Below are 16,335 nucleotides of genomic sequence, written 5' to 3'. Positions count from 1 at the left end.
ATAATTTCACATTATATTTCGCATGTCACACTGTATTGCGTGCTGTTGTGGTCCCTGCTACCATTCTACAGTATTCGATTAGATTAGATTTTATGACCTTTAAACATTCATAATACACAAAAAAACAAAGCCGTCCTCATACTTCATGATTTCTCGTAATAGCCAAGCTGCATGGTATTCACCAATTACTTCAAAAAGCACCGGAAGACTGACTTATGTAGCATATTAAAGCATATTGTCACATATCGTTACTGAAATCGCCAGATGTCTCGATGAGACATACATTAAGGTTTTCCCAAGAAAAAGGAACACCAGTCACTTTCCTTTCTGGGTATCAGATTTACACCTCTTTTCAAACTTCTGAAGTCGCATTTATTAGTGGTCTGTATAACACAGATAATTCACATTGTATAAATAGGCTAACTGAGTAGAAATATAAAATAACAGGTCATTATACAGGGGGACTGAACAAATGATCAGAGCTTTTTATTGTTTCTAAGCACTAAACTGAACAAAGGGATGAGTCACAAAATATCGCGTCGGCATCTGGTGGTTTAAATCAGCAACTACATTGCAGCTATATACATGGCTATTTTATGAGGGATTTAGTATATTAAATATTACTCCGGAACCAGCAGAAACAATTTTTTTGCATGTCAATAAACTTAGGCAATGTTTGAGACTTATCACAACAGACGTGAGAATGTACATGAATAAGCTTTTGCATTCAAGGCAGCAGGCATCAATATATGGAATTATACTTCTGACGCAATACGGTTTGAACTTTGAAGTGATGACAAGCCACAGACTCCATTACCAAACTGGAATTTGGAGAATCCATATAATGTTTATTGAACATCTATTTGCACATCTTGCTTTAAGTATTGCATAACAACACTTGTACTTTGCATTGTAAGCATTGCTAAGCAATAATACTTGCCATAACAATTCACATTTCATGATGTTATGACAATTAATGATATAACAATGCATGAACTTATTTTATACAATTTTCAGAAAGAAGACGGTGTGCAATGCTTCAAAAAGAAATTATCTATCTATCTATCTATCTATCTATCTATCTATCTATCTATCTATCTATCTATCTATCTATCTATCAGTATGTATGATTAAAATGCTTTTAATATACACTACTGTGATTTTAGCAATGGTTACACATGGTAACTTTAAAATAAATGCATTTACCTAACATAGAATACTCTGGCTTTGTGTATTTTACACTTACATTTTTACTTCTGTTTATGAAGCTTCTAAGAGCAGCCCTGAGCTTTGCAGGTAAAATCACCCACAACAATGGGCAATAAACCAGTGACTGTGGCACAATTATTGTCAAACTGGTCTGAGACACTATAACAGAAAAGAGAAAGAAGACAATAATTTATAAAGAATGACGAAAAGAACAGATTAATGTTAAGAAGCCATTTTAGGGCCCCCAAAATGTCACATATAGCTTTAGTCAAACCTGATTGTGTTGGTTTTAACTAAAGCTGTTACAGATTTCAAAATAAAAAGATAGCAGTTCTTTCACAAACTATGAATCCTAAGACAGTTCTGAAAATATTACTGCTGATTAATGTACAAATGTAGCATACAAATGACAGCTCCTTAAAAGTCCAGCAGAGGGCAGTAGTAGCCTGAGTGGTTAAAGAAATATATGTTTATAGAGAAAACACACAGCAATTAAGTATTTGTTTCTTACAAGCATGCTGCCTTTTGCTTCACAAGACGTTAATTGATGGATTGGTGTCGTTTGGATTACTTTATCAGCTGGGCTCTCATCCTGACGGCACCCATTCACTGCTGAGGATCCATTGGTGAGCAAATGATTTAATGCTAAATTTCTCCAAATCTGTTCCAATGAAGAAACAAACTCATCTACATCTCGGATGGCCTGAGGGTTTAGTGCATTTTCAGCAATTTTTCATTTTTGGGTGAGCTATTCATTTAACAGTCTAATATGTATTAAAAGTATTATATCAGAGCAATATGTAAAATAATGTATGAATAAAATGTGTGAGTGAAAATGAACCAGTTCTGCAATGCAAATGATGTTTTAGGGAGCTACTCCACTGGTTTGTTGGTTGTGGCTCAGATGGCAACTTTAATGTCAAGGTTTGGTCTGGTCTTTGCAAATTCTTTCAGTTTCTTGACGCCTTCTTTGGTAAACTTGTTGTCAAACAACCTGCGATGAATAGAAAATATATTTGTGACCCTGGACCACAAAACCAGTCTTATGTGTCAATTTTTTTAAATTGAGATGTATACATCATATGAAAGCTGAATAAATAAGCTTTCTATTGATGCATGGTTTATCAGACAATATTTGGCCGAGATACAACTATTTGAAAATCTGGAATCTGAGGGTGCAAAAAAATCTAAATATTGAGAAAATCGCCTTTGAAGTTGTCCAAATGAGTTCTTAGCAATGCATATTACTAATCAAAAATTAAGTTTTGATTTATTTGCGGTAGGAAATTTACAAAATATCTCCATGGAACATGATCTTTACTCAATATCCTAATGATTTTTGGCATAAAAGAAAAATCAATAATTTTGACCCATACAATGTTTTTTTGGCTATTGCTAAAAATATACCCCAGCGACTTAAAACTGGTTTTGTGGTCCAGGGTCACATTTGTGGCATTTGTGTTACAGAATCAACTGAAGTAAATCAGCTCTAAATGTTTCTTACCACAGATACTCTAATGTAGTGTTCTCTTTCAGGGCAGCCATGAGGACTTCTGCTCCTTTGTCTGTCACTAGGTTGTCACGAAGTCTATACGATGCAGAATGTTTAAAAACATTGAACTTAGAATATGAGTAAATGATTTGAGAGATTGAAATGTTGGAGTCTCTTATACCTGATATCCGTCAGTGTGCGATTCGTCCTCAACAATTCTGCAAGATAACCAGCTCCAACATCTCCAATTTTATTGATGGCCATTCTAATGAAAGAATGATAATGCAAACATAAGACAAGTGCAACATATGTGTATTTGTAGCTAAAACAATTTTTTTTTTTTCCACGGTTCACCTGAGATCAGTCACAGTATGGTTTTCTTTCAGTGCTTCTACAAGGATCTTCAGGCCTTCACAACCAAGCCCTGTCGCAACCACCCTATATTGGACATACACAGCCATAATAGACATAAAGACTATTTTCTTTTATACGTTTAAGTATTTTTTTTATTTTATTTTATATATTTTTTATTTTAAATTTTTATTTACTTTATATATTTTTAAATGACTATATTTAAATAAAGATTTTAATTATTTATTTCACTTACCACAGCCTCTGAATGCGACAATCTGGGTTTCTCAGAACAAGGGATAACACAGATGCTCCCTCTGGACCAAGTGGATTCTGGCCCAGGCTTTATGTAAAGAACATACAATAAATATCATAAAAAAATAATTATATTTAACATTAAGTGTTTCATATCTGCCTCCGAACAATTATACCTACAGTTACAGTATTTACCTGAGTGTTGAGAAGAGAGGAAGGACTGGTAGGAGCTGGAAGAGTCCTTGAGCATCGAGTCCCTGAGCATCTAAATTTAAAACCTGCAGATCTGGACTGAGCTGTAACAGGAAAGCCAGCTCGCTCCAGTCCCTGTTTACCGAATCGGACTGATCTGAGGTCTGCTGTGAAAGAACTTTCATCCAACTCTGTAGCCTCTGTGACAAACCTGGGTCCTGGGCCTCATATAGACAGTGACAAACATTGACCTGCCTCTCCGGGCTGAGGGTGGAGCTCTGGAGTTGGGAGTGTAACAGATGGAGAAGGAAAGGTGGAGTCGGGTCTGGAGAGGGCTGGGAACGGAGCAGATGCATCTTGGGCCCATCAGGGAAAAATCCATTTAGGATGAGACGTGTTCTAGGAACCAGCAGGCCACATACAAACCTGGATAAGCGGAAACTGAGTCATTGTAAATCACAATTTTACAACCTGAACTAACCTTTCTTTACCATTAAATAGGTCAGTAGACTTGCATTCAATACTCTGTATGTGTGAATTGCATTTTAAATGTATTTTTGAATAAAAAGACAAACAAAAGATGAGTGTCACATCATCGAGCTGCTAGGGAAATGCATTTAATATGACAGCAGTTTTAAAAGGTACCTGCAGAAAAGATCCATGTGTCCAGACTGATGTCGTTCACCACAGCGAAGGGCCTTCTTAATACGTCTGCGGAAGAGACGCTGTGGTCTGCTGAATTTGTTAACAGCTGATGCCATTTGCTTAAATGCAGATTGAAGGTAGCGGCCTGTGCTTGGTTTTAGGCCTGCAAATGGATCTGATCCTGAGAGTGACTGGAGAACATAGTACAGGGCAGCAAGAAACTCCTGCACGCTAGTGTGGATAAAATGAAAGCCCTTTTCAAAGGTGAGAGAAGCTCGATCCTCTTTAAGTATCTCAGAGAGGAACACCTGTAAGAGTTTGGTGCTATCCAGATTAAAAGAGTTCAAATCCGTGCTTTCAAAGATGAACCGTCTCTCCAGGAGGCCTTTGAAGGCCATAGCTCCCAGGCTTTTGAGTATAGGCTGCATTTCACTAAGGACGTGAGGGGCGTGCTGAAGCCTGGTGTGATGGGAGCCCTCGCTACGCCCTTGCACATGGAATAGCAAGACGGATTTAATAAAGCAGCAGTAGATTTCAGAGATGGTGACTGGTTTTGAGTCCTCCTCAGAAGATCCAAATGAAGAGTTTGGTTGGTTGGTTTCCCCAAGGCCTTCTTTATCTCCTGGCTTGGCACTTACAGAATCAGGACAAAGGCAGGAGCCGCCGTCATGCAAGGCAGTGGACACGATCCAACAGAATGCGGGAATGTGGCACATGAGGAGAAGGGGCTTATGGGACGACACCGAAGCCCACACTGCCTCGGCAGCCTCAGGAGAACTGCAGTTCTGCTCAAAGTACTGCTTCTGCTGAGCTACAGAGAAACCGAGCAGACTGTAAAACAGGCTGACCAGAACTGGAGGAACTTTGGAGACCGCATGAGGTCTGGAAGTTAGGAAAATGGACACTCCGGGAAGCAGATTTCCTTTGATTAAGTTCACCACAATGGATTGTATAGGCTGCACCCGCTCAGGATCTGAACACTTGGGAGTGTGTTCAAAATTAAGAGGGTAGCAGAACTCATCCAGACCATCTAAGATGAGTAAAAACTGGGTTGGGTTTGAGTTCAGTAACTCATGCAGGAAAGGTTTCAGATGGATGTAGTGATCCGAGAGCAGGTCCTGCAAGCTCTGCTCTTGAGTTATGAGGTTCAGCTCACGAAAGGACAGTGATAGGATAATCTTAGATGATTTGGTTTCTGCAGCCCACTCTCGCACCAGGCGTCTCACAACCGTGGTTTTCCCACTTCCGGCAACTCCTGATAGCATGTTCACACCACTCGCTGGGCTGCACAGCAGATTCTCATACACGTCCTTGAAAATGCAGATCTCATCCGCATGTGTCCTGAAAGCATCCCCAACTCCTGCTGACTCATGTCGGCATTGAGAAGACGATGCATAACCAGCTTGTCTCGAGAAGGTGATATCAGTCCAGCACCCGGTCTGATCCTGCCCCAAAGTCTGTTCTCGGATGCTGAGATAGTCCACGAGGCCATGCTGTCTGGCCAATATGTCCTTGTGTTTTCTGAGATGCTCTTGCCTGTTGGCCTGTCCTAGTTTGGTGGTCTCATCTTGAACACTTGGTAGTATGTAAAGAAAAGCCCTGCACGATTCTTCTCCTCTCCCATGAAGCACATCCAGCAGAGCTCTCATACATTCTCGCTCACCCAGAACAGCCGAACCTCTAACAAGACTGAGGTCCTCCTCGGTCACTGCCCCCACATTAAACAGCACGTCTAGAAGGCGTGTCAGGTGTTCGCTGTAGTTCTCCACCAGCTCCACGCGACGCTGTTGAATCTCTGCGCTGCAGGGTCCAACATCCATCACTTTAAAAGTTCCCGATTATGGCGGAGTTTGGGGGGCCCCTAATTAAAGCCAAACCTTGCCCACAAAGGAAGTCAAAATAAATTGTGTAATCGACAAATCGACAACAACGAACATTATTGATTACTTTAAATGTATTTGATTAAAAATGCATATGAATATAACTTCAATCACAAAACATTTGTTTTATGTAAAATGTACTTAAGATGACAGTTGGTTAACAATAAAAGTTTCGCCCGAATAGCCTACCTCACACACGGAAAACGATCAGAAATTCCTTTAAAAAGTCTACCCCCATTCAATTTACTATATAAATCATGAACAGCTAATGGATATGTTAACAGTTCCAAATAAGCACAGCGAAAAAACAAAGCGAAATGATTTTATAAATAATAAACGAACTTACAGGGTCACACGCATTATTCCCACACTTCCGTAGAATCTCATTGATTTAATAGCCGCTGAAAGTGAAACTATCCTGTGCGATACAGTAAGCCTGTTATGAACAACTCCTATCTTGTCAAATCCGAAACTGTGTGGATTATGTGTAGGCTACTACTAAATGACACGTATATTCATCGCTACAGTAAAACATTTTTGGTGTCTAAAATATGAAATACTCTGACTGTAGTCTGTTTTCGTCTCCAAGTCACCTGATATATTGTGCAATAGCAGAATAGAAGAAGTTGAAGGATCTCCGCCCAAGTCAGAGTCACTCATGCACTTCTCCGAATTCGTTTTATTTATTGTATGTGGTGAATGATGTCACTCAATTCTATGTAATTCAACTCCAGCAGTTTATCGTACAGGCTCCATTCAAAATTGTTTTTGGTGTTCATTTATTCAATAAAACTTTTGCCAAAAAATAAAATAAGTTAAAAAAAAAAAATGAACAAACAGCAATTGCCAGTGACATCATAATGGCACCATCTGTCGCTCTTTCTCCCATTCCCTTTCTTTTCTTTCCTTGATTATGGTACCAAAGCTTGATTTTAAGCTTGAATTTGCTTCTATTAAATGCAAAAATACATTTCCACTAGATGATAAGAAAAAATATAAGGGAAGTTGTGACTTACCTTAAATAATGCGAGCACAAATACCCATTTCCCATATACATGCTATGAAACATACAGGTCTGACATGGCAATGCTTTTTTAAATCAGCTTTAATATGCTCAAATACATTGTCAGTTTGCTTCAAAAAGACAGAATTCTTCCAGGTATTTTACACAAACAGTATAAAACAAAAATCACAAGTTTGAATTATCTTAACTTGGGGGCTTAACTTAAGTTTGTGTGGACAGTATAAGGGTATTTTTTATTTGTAATTTTTATAAATGTCAAAAAATAGATATTTGTTCTAAATACATTTCATGCGGCACTTATGCATACACCAGCATTTAATGTGTTTCCTTTCAGTGTTTTCTTTTAAGCATCCTCAACTGTGACAACAGCTACGATTGGCACATGCTCAATGTTTCTCTGATCATTGTCATCAAGGCAATATCAAACAATTGTGCTATCAAGAGTTTTAGGTGCCTGAAATCCTACAGTGCAAAGAGTATGCCAAAATCTCCACTTTTTAGTTTCTAAAATAACATTTACATTTGGTTTGCCAACATTTAGTAGTGCTTTTTACCTTTAATCTACATATACATAAACCTGCCTCAGAGAAATAAACAAGCCAAGTTACATATTTTTTTTGTAGATAACATAAAACTTCCTCTACTATTATGGCTAATTTCCCTCACAAGCTTTACAATGATCTTAGAGCAGTGCTGATGTGGGGAATAGCATTAATATGAGAGACTACTGTGTCCAGTGTATTAGGAGCACAAACCCTGAGCGATTCACCGCTGGAGTGTGGAAGGAAACACCACTCAAAAATCCCTCTTTTGTCCATCACTGGATTTCTTCTCATTTTTGCAGGATCACTTATCTGATCAAAGATGCTTTCTAGCCCTAACATTTTGAGGCACAGATTTGGGACTGAGAAAATAAATATTTACTAATCTCTAAACTCAGATTGAGCCCTTAAAGTGGGTAAAGAATAATGAACCATGATATAAAAAGGGGGCTGGTTTTCTAGCATAGTTACTATCACCGGACATAGCGTGCACATTCTTTCCATCAACATTAAGATTTTTTTTGGTAGCTTTTCATACATGGCACGTACCCTCAATGCACTTGGTGTACGCTCTCTAAAAGTTTGTCCTCCTTTTTAACACATCAGCTAACATTAATAACTTGTGAGACAAAATGATGTTGCACAAATAGTGTGTAGAACAGGTTTAACCATTCAAGTGAACATCTGAAAGTCATCTTCTCTATGCAAAAATTAATTAATACCTTTCCTATGAATGCAAAAGTGTATTGGTTCTGAGTAGGTTTGGATTGCGGAATCCATGGAAAAGTAAAAGCAAATCACGGGTGAACATAAATAAAACCGAAGCTAATAACTACTCATTATGAACCCTGATTTACCCTGATTTACCTCATTAGCATGGCTGAGGTCACCTTCTCTAACCAATCAACATTTCCCAAATAAGCTAGATAAAGACAAGAGTGCAGGAAAATGCACATATAAATTGTTATTTCTTGGCTTTGACATAAAATCATAATATTCATATAACAGTATTAATCCCCCAAAACATAAATAAGTTTGCTCGATTTTCACAACTTAAAGCAGAGGCTTTTGGTGCAGCTGGCTGGCGTCTGATTGGCAGAGAGAAGCTCCGACTTTAGTCATGTGATTGATGAAATAAGGAGCGTATCTGGAAGATCCTGTGAGAATGCAGGAAGATACTTGGTCATGATTCGTCCATCATCTTGAGTTGAGGCGAGGGGCAGTCTGAGAAATTAAAAATAGGTTCATTATTTCAGTGAGAAAGAAAAAAAACAATCTTGATAAACATCCATTCAAGTTTATTTCGACAGCAATGCTCACCACAGAAAGGTGTCCATTCTTAGCCTTGGCTATCAGCAACTCTGAGCCAGATGTAAAATCTATGATCCCTTCTTTTCCTTGTGCCACATTGAACTTTATACTGTCCATGCAAGAAAAAGCAATAGTTTTTATTAATAGAGTATACTAATTTCATAAACAAAATTCTGATTTAAACTTAAAAAAAATAATAATTTTGTGTCTACAACTGACCTTCCCTGGTTAATGTTAATGCTGTTCATCTTGTCAGCGCAGATGGCCACTTTGGTTAACGTCTCAATGACATGCTCACACTGAAGCACCACGTCCCCCTGTGACACCAATACAGTCCATATATTCACTCTGAAAGCAGTTGGTTCAGCACTTAAGGAAATTAAAAGCAAATATGGATCTCCAGACTTACTTTCTGCTTATTGTCTTCACAAGTAACATGGAGAACAAACATGCCGTCACTCAGAGAGCTGACAGAAATCCCTACAAACAAAACAGAAGTGGTCAGTGTGTCACTTTTTTCAATGGGTGTTTACACACTAGAGCTTTTGGCATGGTTGTCTAAATTTGAGGGAAAAGTGGCTTTCAAGTCTGCTTGAAAACATAGTCTCTGGTTCATTTCATGTGAATGGTATGCCTTACAACTGGTATGAAAGCAATCATACTAAGTGTAAAAACAGTTTAAGCTCACCTTTTAGTGAGCTGTAGTCGATACACTGTTTCAGCTTGCCCTCCTCCACAATGATGGCACTGTTTGCCATGAGCAGGAGTTGTCGGTTGCGTGCTTTGTATCCGTTTCTATCATATTTGGTCACTGGAACAGCATACTGTGGGGATGGATAGATTATATTAGCAGAATCACTTTTCTTCTTTACATATTGTCTATTATCATAGATGCTTCACACACTGTCATGTATAGTAGTCAAGTCAAGTCCAGTCACCTTTATTTATATAGCGCTTTATACAATACAGATTGTGTCAAAGCAGCTTTACAGTGTTAAACAAGAAAAACGTGTGCTGATAATGCAAGGGGACAATAGAAAACAGTCAGTTTAAATCAGTTCATTGTTGATTCAGTGATGTCATCATCCAGCTCAGTTCAGTTCTCTTTCAGTAGTGTCTGTGCAGTCAAGTCAACAATGTTGCCAGAAATTGTGTCCCCAACTAAGCAAGCCAAAGGCGACAGTGGCAAGGAACCAAAACGCTATCGGTGACAGAAATGGAGAAAAAAAACCTTGAGAGAAACCAGGCCTGTTCTCCTCTGGCTAAACATAGTTTACTACTGTATCTTGTCTGAGTAAACACTGAGAAATTAAGTAATATGTAGGAGATCACATATTCAGGCATGTTAAATTACAGATTTCTGGCTTTTTTGGAGAGACTGATGAGAGGATGTATACAAAAAGAGTTGTGAACCACAGTCTGAACCAAATGAAAGAGAGATTCCCAAACAAACATCCCAGAATTTAACCAACCTTCATCTTCTCATTCCCCAGAGCCTGTTGCAATTTAGGGTTGATGTCCTCGCCATCTTTGACACACACAGAAAAAGAAAAAAAAAAAACATTAGAGGAAATCCAAACTGAGCTCTCCTGAAGTCTCCAAACTGAGGCTGAAAACTCACTGAGCCTTGTGTCCACAAAAAGTTTTGGGACGCTTTGTGGGTAGTTGTCCTTCTTGTCCTTAAAGATTTCACTTGCAACCATCTTCTGCTCCAACTGCAATAACAGACAATAAAGCTTGTTTTCCAGTAACTCAGCAATCAAAATAAACTAATAAATAATCTAATATAAAAAAAAATACAAAATTGGACTAATATTTAACCCTGTACAATGTAACAACAGGTACTTTTCAGCACAGTAGCCCAACAAAACAAAAAACAAATCAGGACACCTGGTGTTTCCATTCCGGGTTGATATTCTTGCAGTACTTCCACACCATGTTCTGCATGCAGAGTTTGCGGAGTTGCTCTGAAGCCTGTAAATGAAAGCAAGGCATAATCTCTCATCTCATGTCTAGAGGAGCCGATGATTGTACTGATGACGGATTCATGACTGATATATCTCACCTCTACGAGGGCGGGAGGTGGCGTTGGCCAGCTCTTATCTAAAACAGTTTTGGGCAGGCTCCTGTGCAACTTCATTAGGAATGAGTAGCGAACGTAATCCAGGAAGTATTCATTCTCTGGGCAACGTGGCTGGTGGCGGTAGATGAAGCCTTTGATGAACCTGTAACAGTGATCATAGACGATAAAAACAAAAGTGAGCATAAGCTCTCTCACATGTGATGCCATATTGACTATTGTACTAGTCACATCATGCACACAGACCTGCGTATGGTGTTGGCAGCCTCTCTCCTACGCTTTGCTTTCCTGCAGGCCAGAATACCTCTCCACCAGGCTTGGATCTTGATAGCTGATTGTCGCATTTTACGGTATTTGGTTTTTTGACTGTAGCCTTTCCAGGATGACTGCAGTTGGGTAGCTGTGCATGAAGAAGTTTGTGGCGGTTAAGATTAGACAGACCATCCAGTGAAGAGTTACATGATATGTATTTGAATATGGCTCATACCAAGGCTGTGTTTTCTGACTTCAAGTGCATCTTCGGTTGCAAACAAGGTTTTGGGGAAGCGGATGAAGATTTTGGTCCTTTAAGAGAAAAAAGAAAATGGCTTTCGTCTTTTTTGGAACCACAGAAAGAAAACAGATTTTTTTTTAATACTAATAGAATAAAAATTTGCATTTTTAGAAATTATTTGTGTAACCAACCGGCCGAGTTTGTACTCCTCAGGTTTGTAGCCGAGGTGCTTGACTAGTGTGGACACTCCATCGACCAGACGGCCATCCCAGTTTGGCCAGGTGTCTGGACACAGGGATTTATACCTGAAAAAGGAAAACACAAGCATTAACCACAAACTTAACTACATTTTAAGCAGAAAGAGGAATCACTGTTTTCAACACACTCCTTGTTCCCTTTGACCTTAATTATCACTGAAGTCCACAGGAAGTGCTGAGCATTTAAAAGAGGATTAGAAAGTGTGAAGAGTTACAAATAAGCTTTTTGTGAGAGCCTTGCTGAAAAATAGCATAAATCAGCTAAACTGGGTTTAGGGTAACATGAACTACAAGTTAAAAAAATATTGCGGGTTACCGTTATGAGGTATGTTTGGTCACCCAACAGGGTTACACTTGAAATAATAACCAGGTTGTGCTATTAAAAGACCAGCATTAAAAAAAAAAAAAAAAAAAACAGTTCAAACGGGCCTAAGTTTCTAAAATTCTTCTGACATGTAGATGCCAACCTCTGCAGGAAGGTCTCGTAGCGACGACGATATGCAAAGCCAGCTCTCCTCACCCGAAGGTTTTCCATCAGACCAAGATATTTTACTTGGTGCCTGATGAGGACTTCATCAAAACGCCCTGTAAGAAGAAATATACTTCAGTTTAATGAGGGTTTGTAAAATGTAATATATGTATAAAACTATAGATTTGCCACTATATATATATATATGAGGATAAGAGCTTATTAATGAACAAAAGACGCTAACAAATATCAACAAAAGACAAGGGCAAAACAAAGGAGTGATGAAGTAAGAGAGAATCAGAGTGAGGGAACCAATGACTGCAGTTTGAACAATGAATCCATTACATCACATGGAGAAGACAAAAACTGCACAAATAAACTCAAAATACATATAAATACTCAAAATAGATAGACAGACAGACAGATAGATGAATCTAAATTTTAGACATGAATAGCACTCAATAGTCATTGATAATAATCAATGACATCAATAATCATTGTTTAATAATGGTTAAATGTTTAATGACAAAAAAAATTAACAAAAATATGAACAATAAATGATCATTTTTAAAATAAATTATAATACTAATAATTCTCAAGTCCTATAATAATACAATATTTTCTACATACCTTGGAGTACCATATAAATACGATCTTACATGAATATGTCAGTAATTCAGAAACATGGAATACATCAAACTACTATAATACTGCCATACAAAAGCATAATAATAATACTGTCCCGTGGTAAGGGAACAGCTGAAAGGAATAAGCACAAGTGAGAAGAAGAATAATTTCTAAGTGATAAAAGGAACTAAAACTCAAGTACAGAAAATTGTTCACAAACCTGCTTGCTTGGCATCATTAGGCTTGATGCAGCGCACGTAAGACGGTTCCTTAGACATCAGGATTTCCATCAATTTCGCCAGGCTGTTCTTGAACTGGGTTGCTGCCTGGTCACAGCGAGCCAACGGAACGAGAGAACAAGAAACCAGACGGGCAGTGAGAAATAAGCAAGAACACAAGCCACAGTGTACAAGTCCAGCCAGGCAGTGACAATGAGGGAGAAGCCAGTGGTCAACAATGCAAGCAAACAGCTATACAGCAGCCCACCCACACTCAACCAATGGAGCTGTGCAGAGTGGGCACTGAGATTTGGGGGATTCAGAACTGTATGGCAGTCACATTGAGTGAAGAGGTACAACAGTGTCAGGGCATTCCTCACAGTGTGGGTGGCAAGCAGATTCGCAATTTCATGGACCGAGGCCAAGCTGCTGTGGTTTATGTACAACTGCTACTAACTGATTCACAAACATTTTTTTGTTGTTTATGTTCCTGTTTAAAGGTAAACAATAACATTTGACACAATATACATATAGCCTTCTAGAAATAGCAGTATTTAAGTTAAAAAAGTGAATACTTGAGAGATTACTTTTTGAATCATAACTGGATGGCTAGATGGACAGACAGATCTACATATAAACAGATAGATTGATAAATAGATAGATGATACCGTCTCTGGGCGTTTCTTGTCTGTGAGTTCTTCTCGGTCAAAACACTGAGTGAGGATTTTATTTTCAGACATACACATGGCCTGAAAATACAGACACATTTAATTATTTACATTTCAGCCCAGATATGTTATACTTACATATTTTAGTTTTTTTTTGCTTTTTTTGTTCCCTCACCTCCTTCAGGTTTCTGAAAAGGAGATCATTGTTCTTGTCCAGGAAGCCTAGAAGTCGGAAAATACACAATGACGTCAGTCAACGCTCAGCCTGGGAAAAATCTGTGGGCATAAGTGCCCGCTTTTGTTCAACGATGCGCTCTCTTTCTGTTTCTTCATTTTTAATCACTGCCCTCTGTCCAGTAACTGACCGTTCACATTGTAGTTGACTTCTCCTGCGTAATGGATCAATCTGAACTCCTCCCGACCCATCACTTTACGGGTTTTTCCATCAGCCAGCTTGTGACTGTAATGTTGTACAGATGCAGATATAAATATCATATATATTGGTTTGCAAATGCTCAGTATATGATTTTAGGTCTGATATTGGAAGGATAAAAGGAAGGTGGCGTGACTGACGTTAGGAAGTGTGCGTGGCCACCGACAGTGTCCTCAAGCTTCTCCAGGAAGGTGATGTCACTGGCATCTCCAGGCCGGAGACACTCTTCATCCTGTAGAAAGAGAGGTAAATGATTTCAGATTTAAGTAGCTTAAAACAATATCTAATATGTTGATGGAAGTTGACAGAGAGCATTCTCACCAAGATGGAAATGATTCCTTTAAACTTTTCCTCCACAAGATCACAAATGATCTTGTTGTTAAAATATTGCACAGGCTCCCACTGGAGAACACAAAAACATGAGCATTACTGCATTTGAACTAAAAGGAAAATATTGAAGATTTGTGATGTTGTTTTTGATATACAATTCAAGGAATGCAATATCAAGCGCATTCCCAGCCCACCCACTAATCAAGGCCACAAACAGGCTTTCTTTAACAGTTTATGCTTCACAATGTTTTATCAGCAGTGTGAGAGGTCAGCATTACCATACTAATACAGCATGAAAATAAAGCCCATGACACGTTTGCCCATAATTTGCCCACTGAGATGCAGGTAAGACCCCTTTCCAGCTGTGTATGTGTACAGTACACATGTGGGTGTGTGTGTGTCTGGGAATTCTCACCGTAATTCCCTCGGCTTCATATTCCTCCTGCTCCGACTTCAGAGTCAGTTCAATGAAGAGCTGCTGCAGCTTCTCATTACAATAGTTGATACAAAACTGCTCAAAACTAAACAGAAAAACAAACAGAGGCAGAGTGAGTCATCTCTGAAAAAATTAGTCTGATTATACTCTTGTAATAAATAAATAAATAAATAAATAAAGCTACCCAGATTCAAAGATAGCCAAAATAATAAAACGAAGGCTTTATTTTTCTATTTAATGTATGAAATACTGAATATCAAAATAAATTATTAATAATATGATTAGTATGATAATTAATGATTGATTTCTTATATATACACACACATGAAAATATTTTAAAGTACTCATGTTAAAAAAATTATATTCACATTAAATATTCATGCTAAAGATTTACTATTTAAAATAAAAATATAAAATATATAATTTATAGGCGCCAGCAACGTGACAGAGGACAAGCGGTTTGGAGAATTGATGGCTATAATAATTATAGTTTCAAATATAAACAAAAATAAAATATTAAATGTAAAACAATATAATTGCAATAATATTTAATGTTATCATATAAACATGTCATTAAATATTACAATAATAATGCAATTTAATTATGTTTAATTATTTTAAATATTAAAATTAATATTAAATATTTATAGCAATATATTTATATAGTTATATAAAATAAACAGTATTTGCTATATTACATTAAATAGTAACATTAGTAAATATAATAGTATACATATATTGTTAAATTGTATAACAAATATTATATAAAATGTAATAACATTTTATGTATTTACTCTACCTGTTGTTCTGAAAGACCTCAAAACCATAGATGTCCAGCAGACCAATGACAGAAGCGTTCTTACTGTTGAATGAATCATCCTGTGAGACATTAAAAGCACAGAAATATTCAACAACAGCTGTGGCATGCCGTTCAGACTAAACATACACAGCCTGTAAGATCATATGGCGAGAACGTGTTCCAGTAACACATCATCAGATGGCATGCTATTTCCAGGCTTTCTCAATGTGGGGGCGCCAAATATTCACTTTTAGATACTAGCTTCTATGGGAGAATTTGCTAAGCCATGGAGCTGACGGATACAGTGTATTTAACAACAGAATGAGTCCATACCTTGAAGGCCAAAGAGTCGTTAATTTTGTTGACCAGCCAAGTAAACGTACGACCGTATATGGCTTTAGATAAGGCATCCCGTGCTGAAGCAGCCTGCTCTTGATTTAAAGGACTCATCAGCTACAGCACAAACACAGACAGTGGAATTATGGGAAACATTCATTGTAATTATTATTAGATACTGTACACACATACAACTTTTGTACACACCAACTCTGAAACGGAATACTCAGAACAGCTAAAGCTAACCAGCTCTATTTTATTACAGATGGTTTGAATAAAAGCTTTTAA

At 37.8% G+C, this 16,335-nt stretch overlaps 2 protein-coding genes across 7 annotated transcripts in view; both read right to left on the bottom strand.

The window, feature by feature from the left end:
- Positions 1–813: 813 nt before the first annotated feature.
- On the bottom strand, positions 814–6,994 carry LOC109088508 (protein NLRC3-like). Of its 2 annotated transcripts, XR_006161785.1 has the most exons (9): positions 6,371–6,994; positions 4,145–6,021; positions 3,503–3,925; positions 3,309–3,395; positions 3,056–3,139; positions 2,883–2,966; positions 2,714–2,797; positions 1,721–2,203; positions 814–1,368 (listed from the first exon to the last, which is right to left on the bottom strand). XR_006161785.1 is itself a non-coding variant. In XM_042771271.1 (8 exons), exons 2-8 carry the CDS (start codon positions 5,962–5,964, stop codon positions 2,110–2,112), a joined length of 2,676 nt encoding a protein of 891 aa, XP_042627205.1. In that variant the 5' UTR covers positions 5,965–6,021; positions 6,371–6,994; the 3' UTR covers positions 814–2,109. The 2 variants fall into 2 exon arrangements, 1 of the variants encoding a protein (XP_042627205.1); XM_042771271.1 differs by having other exon boundaries at positions 814–2,203.
- Positions 6,995–7,111: 117 nt separating this feature from the next.
- The window catches only part of LOC109088485 (unconventional myosin-Ic-like), a 39,110-nt gene continuing 29,886 nt past the window's right edge, over positions 7,112–16,335 (bottom strand). For all 5 annotated transcript variants that reach the window (XM_042771267.1, XM_042771266.1, XM_042771269.1 and 2 more), the window contains 22 exons: positions 16,045–16,164; positions 15,712–15,791; positions 14,892–14,997; positions 14,468–14,548; positions 14,287–14,378; positions 14,079–14,173; positions 13,889–13,935; positions 13,714–13,794; positions 13,048–13,153; positions 12,199–12,316; positions 11,666–11,779; positions 11,469–11,545; positions 11,228–11,381; positions 10,967–11,126; positions 10,792–10,875; positions 10,523–10,616; positions 10,374–10,429; positions 9,590–9,725; positions 9,311–9,381; positions 9,121–9,218; positions 8,911–9,010; positions 7,112–8,814 (listed from right to left, as the gene is read on the bottom strand). In XM_042771267.1, coding sequence (XP_042627201.1) covers positions 8,788–8,814; positions 8,911–9,010; positions 9,121–9,218; positions 9,311–9,381; positions 9,590–9,725; positions 10,374–10,429; positions 10,523–10,616; positions 10,792–10,875; positions 10,967–11,126; positions 11,228–11,381; positions 11,469–11,545; positions 11,666–11,779; positions 12,199–12,316; positions 13,048–13,153; positions 13,714–13,794; positions 13,889–13,935; positions 14,079–14,173; positions 14,287–14,378; positions 14,468–14,548; positions 14,892–14,997; positions 15,712–15,791; positions 16,045–16,164 — 2,097 coding nt within the window. In that variant the 3' untranslated portion in view covers positions 7,112–8,787. The remainder of the gene's footprint in view (positions 8,815–8,910; positions 9,011–9,120; positions 9,219–9,310; positions 9,382–9,589; positions 9,726–10,373; positions 10,430–10,522; positions 10,617–10,791; positions 10,876–10,966; positions 11,127–11,227; positions 11,382–11,468; positions 11,546–11,665; positions 11,780–12,198; positions 12,317–13,047; positions 13,154–13,713; positions 13,795–13,888; positions 13,936–14,078; positions 14,174–14,286; positions 14,379–14,467; positions 14,549–14,891; positions 14,998–15,711; positions 15,792–16,044; positions 16,165–16,335) is intronic.

The sequence above is a fragment of the Cyprinus carpio genome, chromosome A15, assembly GCF_018340385.1.
Source record: "Cyprinus carpio isolate SPL01 chromosome A15, ASM1834038v1, whole genome shotgun sequence".
NCBI lineage: Eukaryota > Metazoa > Chordata > Actinopteri > Cypriniformes > Cyprinidae > Cyprinus > Cyprinus carpio.
Note: the sequence above shows the minus strand (reverse complement) of the source record. Positions and strands in the feature narration are given on the sequence as shown.

Bases quoted from the DNA above. Each gene is read 5' to 3' on its own strand.
- LOC109088508 (XM_042771271.1), bottom strand. From the start codon at position 5,964: ATGGATGTTGGACCCTGCAGCGCAGAGATTCAACAGCGTCGCGTGGAG. The intron at 3,396-3,502 runs GTAAATACTGTA...CTTTACATAAAG, and splicing joins CCTCTCTTCTCAACACTCAG to CCTGGGCCAGAATCCACTTG. The intron at 2,204-2,713 runs GTAAGAAACATT...TATTCATCGCAG, and splicing joins ACTACATTAGAGTATCTGTG to GTTGTTTGACAACAAGTTTA.